Raw genomic sequence first — 15,202 nt, 5'->3', positions numbered from 1 at the left:
TTTGACCACGCCCCTTCCAAAAATTGTCTGACGAATGGTCGTCCCAATTGGCTTCATGCTCCTTATATAAGCGCACTATATAAAGTATAGAATTGTAGCGTTTGCACCCTATTAAGTGCACTTACATGTGTACGTGTGAGACATTTGAAATTCAGCCTGGGCCCGCGCTGCCGAGGTGGGTGTTTGTCTTTCTCGCGCATGCGCGTTTCTTTGAAGTAGGTATAGTTTGCACTCTTCAATACAGAAGTGGAGAAGATTTTTGTTTGTTTTTGTTAAAGTGTAGGGTATCTGAAGTAACTGTGAAGATTAAAATGTATGATAATAAATTTATAAATGTGTTGAAAAGTCATCATATTTTTTTTAAAAACTTGTCTCTCCTGTATCTGGAAAGGCACAAACCTACAAGTCATTTATTACTAGTATATTTTCCACAACTGTTTTTTGGCACACAATTGATAAATTTTTGCTAATTCTATCTATTTAGTTTTAGCTATGTGCTGTTAAGGCTGGCACATGAACATGAAAGTTAGTCAAATGTACAGTATACACTCACCTGCCACTGTATTAGGAACACCTATACACCTGCCCATTGATGCAGTTATCCAATCAGCCGGCAGTCTGGCGTCAGTATGGTGGGGTTTAGAAATCTCAGAAGTGTACAATTATGTGTGTAAAAGAGATCAGATGAGTTTGGAGCCAACAGGAAGGCGATGGTGACTCGGATCGCCACTTTTTACAACCAATGTTGAGCAGAAAAACATTAAGGATCACACTTAAAACTTTGAGGCAGTTGGGCTACAACAGCAGAAAAACATATCACGTTCCAGTCCTGTCAGTCAAGAACAGGAATATGAGGCAATCATGGTTACAGACTCACCAACACTAGGCTGAAGATTGGGAAAACAAACAGACGCTTTTTCCCATTATTAGATTGCCGTTTCTAATAAAGTGGCCAGTGAGTTTATCCATGAAAACTGATTAGAGGCTCATTTCTGCAAATGGGACACATTTATTGTTGGTCTTCAAGAGAATCACTGTTCAGATGAGTAAATGGTTAACAGTGTAAGTTTGTCCACTTGTTGAACGGTATCCAGAAAACAGATGCTTAGTGTATTTAATGGAGTTCATAGAAGAGTTCGTGTTTGCTACCACTTATAGACATAACTGTAAAAATATAAATATGTCCTAGCTGGTGCTTTTAGGTCAATATTGATATAGATTTTTTCAACAGAAAATTTCTACAGTTTAACAAATTGGTATATATATATATATATATATATATATATATATATATATATATATATATATATATATATATATATATACACACACACTTTTTTAGAAAATACATTTAATCTATATATTATAGCATTGTTTCACTTTACTTTCAATTCGGTTGTTCACTTTCAGAAGCTCTATCTAGACTTTTGTGTTTAATTTATACACATGGCATTTACGTCTAACACTCATAATGCCTGTAAGCACACTGGTACATGTTTAAAGATGTTATTATATGAGGGTTGTATCATAGTTGAATCAGATTTTAGTCATCTTGGGTTCATCTTGGTATTTCTGTGTTTTATGTGTTTCCATCTCTATATCTTTACTTCCTTTCTCTTTTTTCTCATCTGGTTCCAGCTCGTTGTTTTCCTTAAACTGGGCCTCAATCTCAGCAGGATCGATGTAGGTGTAGAAATAAGCCATTATTGAAAAGATTATGCACACTGCCACTAACAGAGAAGCAAACAGCACATACTCTGCCCACTGTAACAGCAACACACACACAAAACACTCACATAAACACAGTGTTAAATAAATAGTCTTGAACGTGAGAAACTACATTATACTTTTTTTAACTTGAAGCAGTATTTTTATTTTAAATACTACATAGCTGGCATTTAAATGTTGCAGTATGTATGTTACTGAATGCAATACCTTGTCAGGGAGTTTTGCCAGCTCTGCCACGATCAGCACAATGATGTTTCCCACAGCCACAGTCAAGAGCCAGCCAGCCTGCAGCACTGCTTTCATGTTACTGGGGGCCTGTAGAGCGAGGGAAGTCATTCAGCTTATATTAGATGTTTTTGTTTTACATCAAGGTTTCTCTAAAGCTGCTTTGTAACACTGTTTTTTTATATGCACTATACAAATCAAATTGAATTTTTCTCTAATATTTTTAGAATATAGTGCCAAAATTTTAATTAGAACCTCATTTAAACAGTTTTTATGGAGACACCTATATCTTCTCGTGAATGAATGAATTTAGCCAGACTACTGTTAAAGAAGAAGTGTAAAGAGGTTTGGGTGATCTGCTATTGTACCTGTGAGTAGGAGAATTCCAGGCCAGTGACGGAGAACACCACTTCTCCTGCAGTGATGAGGAAATACTGAGGGATCTGAAGGGCCATGTGCACAGTATTGGGCTGAATATCTTCCACTCTCACTATAGAGCCACCACACTACATACAGACCAAAGATACACCTGCTAGTTTAGACACATCTGGTAACATGTGGCACAAGTTCATTTTAGTTTCATATTGATTTTACCATTTAACATCAGGATGCATAAATGTTAGGAAGTAATTCATCACTGTATATTAATAACACGTTCATGGTACATTCATTTCTTACTATGTAGAAAAACGTAGGGTGTTTTCACATATAGGGCTTTTTCTCAGTCCTGTCGAAGTGGACATGAAATGCATCTAGATGACAGTGTGTCACATCTAGCCATAATAGGGGACGTTATTTTTGTTCTGCACATTGAACCATCACACCACTTCTTCACACCACTAGAACTCAGACCGCAGCTGTGTAACTGAGCCGTAAAGTCATTCAAAATGCTTCAAAAAAGAGAACTGTACTAGAAAAAAAAAGGGAAGCAACAAAGAGAAGAAATTTTGTTTTAGATTAAACGTAGACTTTCTTGTGACTCTCATTTAAGATATTGGCATAGTTAAGATAGATGTGTACACTACACACGCTCTACAAACACATTAACAGGAACACCTTTATACATGCTCATTTATGCAATTATTAAAAACTCCTTGAGAGAGGTCAGAAGAGAATGTACAGATTGGCTAGAGCTAACGGGAAGACTACAGTAACACGAATAACCTCAGAGCATCTCAGAATGAACAAAATTTACATTTCTGGCATTTGGCAGATGCCCTTATCCAGAGTGATTTACATTTTAGCTCATTTTTTATACAACTGAGCAATTAAGGGTTAAGGACCTTGCTCAGGGGCCCGGCAGTGGCAGCTTGGTGGACCTGGGACTCAAACTCACAACCTTCTCATCAATAGTCCAACACACTAAATCACTAAGCTACCACATTCCATACAACAGAAACCTTGATGTGGAATCTGAGGCTACAGTGGGCACAGATTCTTCAAAAAAACCTTTTTTTTGTTGTTTATTTTTAGTGTCAGTGAACCTGTCCCCTCTGTAGATCCCTGTTCTTTGTTGCCAGGCATGGACCATTTACAGAATTTGGCATAACTTACCCAGAGCAACTTACATTTATTAAATTTATACAACCAAGCAGTTGAGGATTGTATACTCAAGGGACCAACAGTTTGGCAGTACTGGGATTTGAACTCATAACCTTCCAGCTGGTCCAAAAGCTTAACCACTACACTTCCACTGTCATGTGACCGTTTACTGGTGTTCTCAAGTTTCAGCAAGTTGTGCATTCTCAGACACTTTTCTGCTCAACACAGATGTAAAAAGTAGATATATGACTTACTATAGCCATCCCGTTAGCTAGCTGCTTCATCTTGTTACCTGTCTGGCCATCCTTCTTTGACCTCTTTTAACAACCAGGTATTTGTGGCCACGCAACTGCTGATGCTTTTTGCACCATTCTTTATAAAGCTATAGTTAGCCATGCATAAAAATCAGCAGTCTGTTTTGGAAAAAAATATTTAAACCAGCCTGTCTGGGACCAACAACCATGCACGTTGACACTGAGTTCATATTTTGATGTGAACATTTACTGAAACTCTTGTCCTCTGTGTTCATGATTTTACACACTGCTACTGTCACATCATTGGCTGTCTCTATCAATCATGTGAACAGCCAACAGTTTGCTTGTGGGCTGTTTTAGACAGATCTGGGTTGACGTATGGTGTACAAATATGCACAAAGAAAAGAAGTCACTGATCTGAGATCATTTAGAATGCTAAAAAATTGACAGAGAGTGAAAACACCTCAAGCACATGATGTACATTTTAGAGTCATTTAAGAATAACAAACTTGATTACGCACTTTATCAGTCCAGACCAGTGTGCTGGGGATTAGGAAGGTGTAAGCTCCTCCAAACCCAAACTGTGTAGAGAACTGACATGACTGAGCACCATCAGTGAGGGTGAATGTCTGACTGATGGGAGAAAATACACAGCATGAGATTTCCTGCCTTGATACCATTACTGTTACTTATAGACATATTCCAACATCAGGAATAACTGAATACTGGTGGACTTACGACCCCTGTGAAAAGAGTGTGTTGTTTGAAACATCTGATGGTTCGATGAGTCCAACATTTGAAACATTCAGAGCTCTATTCATACCGTTTACAAATCTGTTGACAAGTAAAAAAAAATAAAGCAACATTTTAGTAGACCTTCATGGTTATTTCCCACATATACAGAACACAGTACATAAAAAAATAATTAGCATAGGGCACTATGACAGTAAGCCATCACATTACGTGTAATAGACTAAATGTGATGCAACATGTAGCTGGAGGTTATGAATAACCTGTTGAAGTAATTTAAGACTCCACTGACCTGACTGCATTGTTGCCTTGCTCTGGTTTAGCAGTTAAATCATTTGTCTAAGAGAGCAGAGATGATGACACTTTATTTCAATTTAGAAGTCACTTAGAGAGTCTCATAAAAGGAAAACAATGACTTCATTCTTACCAGATACATGGCATTAGGAACAGAGGGGATGATGAGGGTCTGACGTAGTCCTAAACTCAGGGTGAAGTTTTCACTGATCACAGGATTTGTATTCACAGAAACTTTAATGTCTGGATTGTCAAATGTCATGTAGTCATCACTGGCCTGTAGTGAACATAAAGAGAAGACTGCCAGTCTGTTTCATACACAATGCAGCCAAAAGTATGTGGACACCTCACTATCACACCCAATCCGTGGTTCATCGCCACATTGTTACCACAAATTTTGTAAGCATACAAGTGCATAGAATGTCTTTGCAAGCTGAAACATTACCATTTCCGTTCCCTTATTACATTATACATTACATCATGCCCCTGTGTACAAAGCATAGTCCACAAAGACATAGTCTGATAAGGTTGAAATGGAAGAACTCAAGCGGCCACAGCCTTGACCTCAACTCCACTGAACAAACTGAAACAGTGACTATGCACCAGGCAGAGTGAAGGTTATAACATTAAGGGGGTTTTGGAATGGTCACATTGGGTGTGATATCCACATACTTTAGTCTTTCTCTCTCTCTCTCTCTCTCTCTCTCTCTCTCTGTCTCTGTCTCTCAGTCTATCTCTTTCTGTCTCTCTCTCACTTTACGTGCACTTTACGTGGCTAAGACAAACTTCTGTCCTAGCTCTGTGGTGTTGGTTGTTGTTTTTGTGTTGAACTTGTTGTTGTATGTTTATGTAGCACCAGGTCCTGGAGAAACGTTGTTTCATTTCACTATGTACTGCGCCAGCTATATGTGGTTGAAATGACAATAAAGCTTCTTGAATCTTGAAATCTTGAATCTTGAATCTCTCTCTCTCTAGATAGATAGATAGATAGATAGATAGATAGAGGTCTGTGTGTGTGTGTGTGTGTGTATGTGTGTGTGTGTTGTACCTGCAGGGATCCAAGCTGAAGAGATGTGCTGGGAGAGATGGTGACTTGGAGCTGAGCACTTCCCATGTTAATTACTTTCAGCTGACTTTGTGTAGAGGAAGGGAAAACTGGCAGTGTTTTCTGAATATAAAAATCTAGATCAGTAAATGAAACTAAACAGGTAGATTTTTAGCTACATTAAAACGTCCTGTAAATATGTGATATACAGGACATACTATATATAGGGTGCAGTATTTCAGTGTGTTCCTTGCTGGTGATGTTAATCTAAATAAGTGTCAGTTTAACACTCACATCGATCTCAAGCTGGACCAGAGCTGCAGACACAAAAGCCATGGCAGCTAAAAACATCCCAACGGTCATTCTCTTCAAAGGGCTGTGGGGAAAGTGTGAACATTTAGGCTACAGGCCAAAAGCTCAGAAGCAACAGTAATTGTTAAAAATCTGAAAGTTTTCTTTCTTCTCCTTATAAATGATGTTAATGTCTTTATGTCCATAAACAAAAGGGGTCGACTAAATAAACTGCAACAACTATGGACAACTACAGATTCGACATTTGTCAAACTGCCTCTGATATATACACAGAGATTCTCCTGACTCCTTAAGTAACTGGGCCCATGTGTTAAATAAGTACAAATACTGCAATAGTGCAAATAATTAAAAACTGTAAATATTAACTGTTAATGTTCATGCTAACTTTAGCAGTCAATAAAGACTGAAAAGCCTTTTGTACATTCATAAGAGTTCTTTGGTTTGTGTCTCAGGGGAAACCTCAAAAGCTCTGTGTACAACCTGATAGCACACAGTTTCCTTTCCAGAAAATGAAAGCATTGGTCATTAACTATAATAAAAAGCTTTTAATAGTAAAAAGCAATAAAAACAATAAAACAGTATGTCACTAGTACAATAAAACTATGTTTTTATATTACAATAAAAACAGTATGTCACTATAACTGGAATGTCTGAAAACGTTAAAGATTTCAACTATAGAATACTTTTGGATCTAAATGAGATATTTGTGTTGAATTAATTCATTAATTATTATCTTCTATAACCACTTTATTCATATCAGGGTTGTGGTGAATCTGGAGGCTATACTAGCTAATAGATAGGGTGCCAATACATTGCATGGCACCATGCACACACACTCTAGCACAGTGTTTTTCAACCTTATATGAGGCATGGCACATTTTTTCATTACTCTGCCAGTCACAACATCACATGTACAGGCATTCAACAATGGCTAATTATTTGTAGTAACTAAATAATTATTATTTTGGACAAATTAAGTGTAATTGGATCATTTCCCATGGCACACCTGATGATCTCTCATGGTTGAAAATCACTGCTCTAGCACACCTACGGGTTATTTAGCTGGGAAGAAACCAGCTGGGGTGGTGGTAGCTCAAGTGGTTAAGGCTCTGGGTTCAAGCCCCAGCACTGCCAAGCTGCCACTGTGGGGCCACCTTGAGCAAGGTCCCCAACCTACCCTGCTCCAGGGGTGCTGCATCATGGCTGACCCTGTTCTCTGACACCAACCCCCAAGGATGGGATATGTGAATTTTCACTGTGCAGTAATGTGACAAATAAAGGCTTACAGTAAATTCGGAAGAATCTCACGCAACTTCACATAACTGACAGCAACAGTAATTTGGATCACCATCCCACTGACGATTTTATTTAATCACAAAGTTTTGCGTTCACATTTTTGTCTGCAATCAGTGTTAAATAGTTCCTGGAGTCTAAAACTGTTTTCAGTAGAGTCTCTTACGTGAAGTTGAAGCCACACTTTTTGATGAGGGGATACACAATTCTGTCCATGATGGGCACCAGGGTGAGAATCAAAATGGGGTTCACTGTCTGCACAATACAAAGAAATGCTCAACAATTTAGAATGTTCTTAAAAAGCATTTAGCTCAGTCATAGCTCGTGTTCAGATCTGATACAGAAAACATCACTCACCTGCATCTGATCCGGCTGCAGAACCAATGTTCCCTGTAGGCACAAAAAGCAATAGAACATCATGAAATGCTATGAAAAGCAAGAAATGTTAATCAATTAGTCAAAGAGGAAGCTTCTATATGTTATAATCCAGAGTCAGGTCTATTCTATTTATAATCTGGATTTAGAGTATTTGATTAAACAACTCACAAAGGTCCCATCCATGGTGGTGGCTTGGAGGGTCCAGCGGGAGCCCTGTAGACCAAATCACAATAACAACACTTATTTCCTGAGGCCTATAACACATTATGGAGAATTCACTGATTAATACATAAATCATGAAACACCGAAGTGATAAAAAAACAGTGAGAGTCTCTACTATAATAATAATAATTTAAAAAATTTGAAGATCCTTCACTTAAGATGAAAAGTATCAACTCTTCGATTTACTTAAAGTAATGTACACCTACCAGGCATAACATTATGACCACCTGCCTAATATTGTGTTGGTCCTCCTGTGGCTTCCAAAACAGCCCTGACCCGTCATGCACTGTGTATTCTGACACCTTTCTATCAGAACCAGCATTAACTTCTTTTTTTTTTTTGAGCAATTTCAGCAACAGTAGCTCGTCTGTTGGATCAGATCACACGGGCCAGCCTTCACTCCCCATGTGCATCAGTGAGCCTTGGCTGCTCATGACCCTGTCACCGGTTTACCACTGTTCCTTCCTTGGACCACTTTTGATAGATACTGACCACTGCAGACCGGGAACACCCCACAAGAGCTGCAGTTTTGGAGATGCTCTGATCCAGTCGTCTAGCCATCACAATTTGGCCCTTCATCAAACTCGCTCAAATCCTTACACTTGTCCATTTTTCCTGCTTCTAACACATCAACTTTGAGGACAAAATGTTCACTTGCTGCCTAATATATCCCACCCACTAACAGGTGCCATGATGAGGAGATAATGTAATAAACAAATATATGATATAGATAAATGTTGTGAATTAGTGAGATTGGGGATGTGGTGTTGGACTATTGATCAGAAGGTTATGAGTTTGACTCCCTGGTACACCAAAAGCTGCTACTGCTGGACCCCTGAGCAAGGCCCTTAACCCTCAATTGCTCAGTTGTATAAAATGAGATAAATTGTAAGTCGCTCTGGATAAGGACATCTGTCAAATGCCGTAAATGTAGAATAAATAGTTAAAGCAAATATAGATCCTTAAGTACAGTAAAGTTAATGTCAGTAAAGTGTTAGTGTTACCTTTTGGTCAAACAGGGTCCAGAACATTGGCAGAGGGATGTAGAGAAACATCACTTTGAGCACCATCTTAATTTGAGCAATGAGGAGTTTCTGTAGCACACAGGTTAGAGCAAAGTGTCACAAAATGTTGCATGTATATGAAGGTGTTGTGGCTATACCGCTATAAGGGTTTTATAAATAAGGAACAAAATAATGAATGACAGAGTGGTGCTGTGTGGAGGGATGTTACAAGCATAAAGTTGATTATTTTCCTAACAGCATGTACTTAAAATGCTTTACCACAGCAATCTGCCAACATTCACATTCACTTCATTAATTAACGAGCATCATATTTAGAAGTAGATAGTTGCGTTTAATTTTGATTAAATGATTATGAACTAAAGAAAGTTAGATACTAACCACTCTAAACAGTTGCTCTAGCCTGTTACTGCAAAGCCCTTTGTCCGGAAGACACTAAACACTAGAGGCTTCCATAAATGCTAAAAGCTTCAAAATGTCAACCATACACACTTTTTATTTTGTTGTTCTATTCCTGTGGAGCATCTGCCATCCAAATCCCTGTATAAAACTGTACTCTAGAAAAGATATTACTAGATGTATTAGAACAAATGCATTAATATAAACTTCACCGCCAGGCCAGTCGGAGGCTCTGATAAGTGTGAGAATAAAATAAAGATAGAAATATAAAGGGAAGAAGATGGTGAACGTACATCATATCTCTCTTCAGCCCAGTCCAGCCAGTGCTCTTTCTGTGGATATTTACTGCCACGGTATTTGAAGCGGTTCTTAATAGCAAACTAGGAAAAGAACGTAGATCCTGACTTGTTACAACATTCAAGTACAGAATCAGAAGGATTTATGAGACTAGCTGGGTTTTTGTTGTGCACAAAAGTAATGCTAGTTGCAAAAACAATGATCTCAGTGTCACACACTCACCCCAATGCATTTGGACACTTGCAGCATAATGTTGCCCTTGGGTGCAGCTTTAACATACATCCCACTTCCAGCAATGAACACAACTGCAGATACACAGAACACACCCGTGCTTAGCCTTCCTGGTGATTTGTCTGTACACAACTAGCTTTACTCTGAGGACAACATTGGTCTGTCTAGTCCAGAAAAAAGCTGAGGACACTGTGAGTGAGACTGCTTAGGTCTCCTCCATATTAAAAAAAACAAATGTATATATTTTACTGTTCAGTCACACAAAGAAACTCACCCAGAGATACCACCATGAGGGCTGCAGGAACACCGAAAGCCAGTGGGTAGCATTTCTGTGTACTGTGAATACCACACTCCTGACCTGTGCACACGTTACAACGAGGTCAAAACATGCAGTGTTAATGATCCTTTTACACCTGGGAGGTGAATGTGTTATACCTCGTAGTATGGGGGTGATGAGAGTGGACAGGAGACTGCCTGCATTAATACACAGGTAGAACACAGAGAAGAACGTACTACGCTGCCTCGCCTGCAAAACCACGAGGAAGCAGTTTATTTCGTCTGTACTGAGCATACAATCACATCTTATATATTAAGTGCATATATTATGGGTTAGACCTGGTGGTCTTCAAACTGATCTCCTCCAAATGCAGACACACATGGTTTGATGCCGCCTGTACCAAGAGCGATGAGGGTCAGCCCTACCATAGCCAAGGCACTAAAAAAGGGGGAAAAAACACACAGTAAAAAAACAACAACCCAGAAATGAACAGATTACAATGCTACAAAGGATGTAATAGGAAGGCTGCCACTCACACATGCACTGTCATATTGTCTGGTTTGCCGTCTCTGTCTGTGTCAGTGATGTCATGAATAGCACTGACTGCCATGATGATCTGGCCGATGGCATAGACGATGGACAGATAGATGATGGTTCTGCATGCAGAAATAGTCAGGACAGATTGGAAATACTCTCACTACTGGTTGTTATATGGTCAATGTTAATGTATTTTGAGTTTATTAAAGAAGTCCCACCCTAGAAATATTCAAACAGGCACTCACTTATACTTTCCAAGCCAGGAGTCAGCCACGATGGCACCTAATATAGGAGTCAGGTAGCACAGGGCCACGAACGCGTGATAGATGGAGGTGGCAAGATCATCATCCCAACGCAGGAAGTACGTGAAGTACAACACCAGCACCGCTAGGAGGAAAAACACAAGCTCACATGTTTGTGTCATTAACTATCTATCTGCCTGTCTGTCCATTTGTCTATCTATCTATATATCTGTCTATCTATCTATGAGTGTGTGTGTTCCCTCCTTTCATACATAAACGCATATCTCAACCCCCACCCCCAGAACTCTCACACACATGCATTCATACATACACACACACACCCGAGCACCACCCCAGCATTCTTGTACATCAATTATATGCAAGTGAGAACAATGAAATACTTTACCCCTGTTGAATTGTGATTTTATCCTGTTGTTTAATGAAATGATTATTATTCCAGTAACTGCACTGGACATTTTGCTGTTCTCTTACCACGCATTCCATAGTAGGAGAATCTCTCACAAAACTCGTTGACAACGATGAAAAATATACTGAGTGGATAACCACAGCATTCCACACTCTGCATACACACACACACACACACACACAAAATACATATTATTGCATTTAACAATGTACCATTAAAACTTTATTTCATATTTTCTAGACTGGCCTAAATATTATAAAAGTATAATCTACAAAACACAGATTCCCAACTGACCTCCACAGTTTCATGTTTTCTCTGCAGTAACACACCTGAACAAATATGAATCAGCTAACTAACAACTCTTCCTGACATGATGCGTTAGGGCAGAAGCAACACTAAAATGTGCAGGACAGCAGTTACTCCATGATCAGAGTTTAAAACCTGTGCTATAAATGAATATATATCCTCCAGCAGATGGCAGCTGAGCTCTGCTAAAGGCGAGACACAGTCCCTCCCATCTCACTGGTCAACTGAAGGAACAATGAGCTTTCAAAAGGTCCATTATTACCCTAGCCAACATGATTTATTAACCCAGATTTATTTAGCAACTGCTTCATGGAATTAATGGTACGTATTCTCTATGTGAACACAAGCACTCTGTAGATATGAAACATAAATTTTTCATTTTCTAATCGCTTAATATCTGTGAGTAATGCAACCAAAGTGGTATATGATGTTTCAGGTTTCATGTGATATAATTTAGTGCACTCTATATATTAACTTTATTGCATCAATGTTTTTTTTTATAGAAATCTGAATCAGTTTACACAGACATTTATTTATTAGATAAGGGCTCTACAGGTTTAATACAGTCTTAAACATCTGACTAAACACAATAGCCCCATTAACACTAATGCTGTAGCCAAAAATAATAATAATAATAATAATAAAAAAAATGTTCAAATGAATAGCTTAGATGAATTATAATACAAAAGGTCATCAGTTTCAGTAACAGGACTGTTACCTTCTTTGGTTTCTTATCATCGTTCTTCTCTTTGTCTGTCAAATCAATAAGATTTATCTACATCAGTATCAACACAATTAAATTACAAGGCACAAGAATAATTAATAATGGCACATGATTACCAGGCTTACCGGGCATGATTGCGTGTGCGTCCTGCTGAGCTGCAATGGACGAAAAGACCTGCGTGTCTACAGAACCCACAGTGTAAAGGTGAACCGTTTCTCATTAGAGTGGACTGTGGCCCTGTTTATGAGCTCTTTACCTGAACATACAAGTACAGGGAGTGATGGAGGCAGTGAGAAGGAGAAAATACTCAAACTCATACTCATTTTTTGGAATTTTATATAGTATGGATAAGAAACAAAACACTGGGATATTTATTTCAACAAGCAAATTAATGTGGTAGATGAAATAAATGGGGAAAGAACAAAAATACAGCAACAATATGTGCAATAGAAAAGAAAAGCCCAGGGCTGTGAGAGTAACTTCATATGCAAGTTTAAGATCATATGGAGCTTATATGATCTAGGAAGGGTTTTCTTTCCTTTAAAGAAATACAAAAGATATACGTGAGCTTATTAAAATTCCAGTGTGATGGATGAAGATTTTTACCTATCAGCAGAATTTAAGCAAGATCAATAAAGTAGGAGATAGAAGAATATCCATGGAACTGAGACGGAGGAAAATGGGCGAGGGAAGTGAAAGAGAGGTCCACACTTACAGAAATTCGCAGTGTGATAACACGAACACATACGGGGGGTCAATGTTCAGGCAGATATGAAACATTTTACTCTTCCACTAAGGCACTTTACACTGTAGAACTCCATCATGATCATGTGTAGACTTGTTCATTAACAACAACGACATTAATGGTGATGTGTGTGGTCACATATGTGGGGAATAATTTTTATTCAAACAAAGCAAAATGTTAAACAATGAACAAGGAAACGTTTTAAAATAGTGAAATTTATTTAAAACATGTATTAAGAACATTTGACGTACAGTAGAACAGTGACTTTCTATTAAATAGAGATTGAGGGGGAAAGAAAAATCACCACTGTGAATATAAAAAGCATATGAGGAACACTAATGTGGTAAATATGTCTGCTCCTTCACTGGCTCCTCTCCTCCACTCTTTGGCAAGAAGGATCAACACCATGCTTACAGTGTATCAAACACAGCAAGAGCTCAGCTTGCTTCATATTGCACTCTGTTTATATATTTATATATAATATCATGGCTTTAAAAATATCTCCATCTGAGACGTGAAAGTTATTTGGGTCTATGTGTTTGTTGCCCATGTTTGTGGATTCCATTGTATTTTTTCTTCTCGTATAAAACAGAGAACAGCAAAGCTAAATTCAAAATAAAGAGGCCAAGCAGACCGTCTGTGAGACATCTGAAACTGAAATTCTGTACATAAGGTATTGCAGAGGTTTAAGTTAGAGTTTAAACAAAAAGCAGTAATAATAAAATAAAATAATAAAAACACTTGGCAGATGATGGGTGTATAACGTAAAAAGTCTCCACAGGAAACAGTAACTCAGAATCCCAGTCAGAATGGGATAGAAACTAAATAAAAAAAAATATCATTAAAAATACATATTTAGCCAAACCCAGCTAATCGCTCACATTCTGCTACTCTCTTCTCTATGTCAAGGGTCACTAACAGGGACACTTGTGGAGGCCAAATTTTCCACTGGGCTTTGAAGAGAAATGGAGAGACAATTGTGGAAAAAAAAACAAACTTGACAGAAGACTGCATTTTGCTGCTGTCTGTGAAGGCAGTCATGCACCGAATGTGAAAGGTTGCAGGGCTAAGCTGAGTGCAGGCTGAAGCTCAGACCACAGAAGAGGAGGTGGGCATGCCCTGGATGCTGGCTGCTGTGGGAGTGCCACTGATGGCATTGAAGATGTGAAGAGAGTCAGGAAGGGGACTCTTCATGACATCCTCCACAGGAGAGATCTACAGAGAGAGAGAGAGGGAGAGAGAGGGAGGGAGAGAGAGACACAGAGGGGGGGGCACAGAGAGGGGGGAAAGAGAGGATGGGAGAGAGAGAGACACAGAGAGGGAGGGAGAGAGGGGGGGGGCACAGAGAGGGGAGAGAGAGAGGGAAAGAGAGATAGAGAGAGAGACAGGGAGGGGGGAAAGCGAGGAGGGGAGAGAGACACACAGAGAGGGGGGCAAAGAGAAGGGAGAGAGAGATGAAAAGAGAGACAGAGGGGGGAAAGAGAGGAGGGGGGAGAGAGACACAGAGAGGGAGAGAGAGTTACAGAGGGGTGGGGGTGGCAGAGAGGGGAGAGAGAGAGGGAAAGAGAGATAGAGAGGGGGAAAGAGAGGAAGGGAGAGAGAGACAACAGAGAGGGAGAGATAGTTAGAGAGAGACAGGCAGAGAGACAGAGGGAGAGAGAGAGATATTTGGCTTAATAGGATATCAAAATTTTGGAGTCTGTTGGGATACACAATATGAAATTCAGTAATGCATTACCATCCAATCTGGTCATGTAAGCAGGGGAGAAAAAGAGACAAGATAATATTAGTCACATGATTGGTATATGGGTCAAAGATAAGGGCTTCCAAAAGAAATGTGAGGTGGTGTGCTTCCATACAAATATTTTCTAAAATTATAGCACAAAAACATCTGAATGTCTGATGTTAGACTAGAGCACTGCATTCAGCAATAATGGCATGAGTAAGAGTGT

At 39.0% G+C, this 15,202-nt stretch overlaps 2 protein-coding genes across 14 annotated transcripts in view; both read right to left on the bottom strand.

Moving 5' to 3' along the window:
• Positions 1-1,375: 1,375 nt before the first annotated feature.
• Positions 1,376-13,459, bottom strand: slc15a1a (solute carrier family 15 member 1a). Its single transcript, XM_058391490.1, has 23 exons — positions 12,631-13,459; positions 12,500-12,534; positions 11,541-11,628; positions 11,052-11,193; positions 10,806-10,925; positions 10,608-10,707; positions 10,428-10,518; positions 10,267-10,350; positions 9,984-10,066; positions 9,758-9,844; positions 9,048-9,137; positions 7,990-8,034; positions 7,801-7,833; positions 7,610-7,698; positions 6,133-6,214; positions 5,842-5,961; positions 4,927-5,070; positions 4,792-4,838; positions 4,488-4,583; positions 4,271-4,382; positions 2,322-2,459; positions 1,936-2,043; positions 1,376-1,764 (listed from the first exon to the last, which is right to left on the bottom strand). The coding sequence occupies exons 1-23, from the start codon at positions 12,635-12,637 to the stop codon at positions 1,537-1,539; spliced, it is 2,169 nt and encodes a 722-aa protein (XP_058247473.1). The 5' UTR covers positions 12,638-13,459; the 3' UTR covers positions 1,376-1,536.
• A 147-nt stretch (positions 13,460-13,606) lies between these two features.
• Positions 13,607-15,202, bottom strand: part of zmp:0000001200 (dedicator of cytokinesis protein 9) — an 82,977-nt gene continuing 81,381 nt past the window's right edge. For all 13 annotated transcript variants that reach the window (XM_058391475.1, XM_058391486.1, XM_058391478.1 and 10 more), the window contains one exon: positions 13,607-14,465. In XM_058391475.1, the coding sequence (XP_058247458.1) occupies positions 14,340-14,465 (126 nt within the window). In that variant the 3' untranslated portion in view covers positions 13,607-14,339. The remainder of the gene's footprint in view (positions 14,466-15,202) is intronic.

This window comes from Hemibagrus wyckioides, linkage group LG06 (genome assembly GCF_019097595.1).
Source record: "Hemibagrus wyckioides isolate EC202008001 linkage group LG06, SWU_Hwy_1.0, whole genome shotgun sequence".
NCBI classification, from domain to species: Eukaryota; Metazoa; Chordata; class Actinopteri; order Siluriformes; family Bagridae; genus Hemibagrus; species Hemibagrus wyckioides.
The sequence above is the reverse complement of the archived record's forward strand: the minus strand, read 5'-3'. Positions and strand labels throughout refer to the sequence as shown.

What these genes read in the sequence shown, in the direction of transcription:
- slc15a1a (XM_058391490.1), bottom strand. An exon ending in ATGATAAGAAACCAAAGAAG is followed by an intron (nt 11,629 to 12,499) that starts GTAACAGTCCTG and finishes GTGTGTATGCAG; the next exon opens with AGTGTGGAATGCTGTGGTTA. An exon ending in AAGTGTCCAAATGCATTGGG is followed by an intron (nt 9,845 to 9,983) that starts GTGAGTGTGTGA and finishes TTCTTTTCCTAG; the next exon opens with TTTGCTATTAAGAACCGCTT.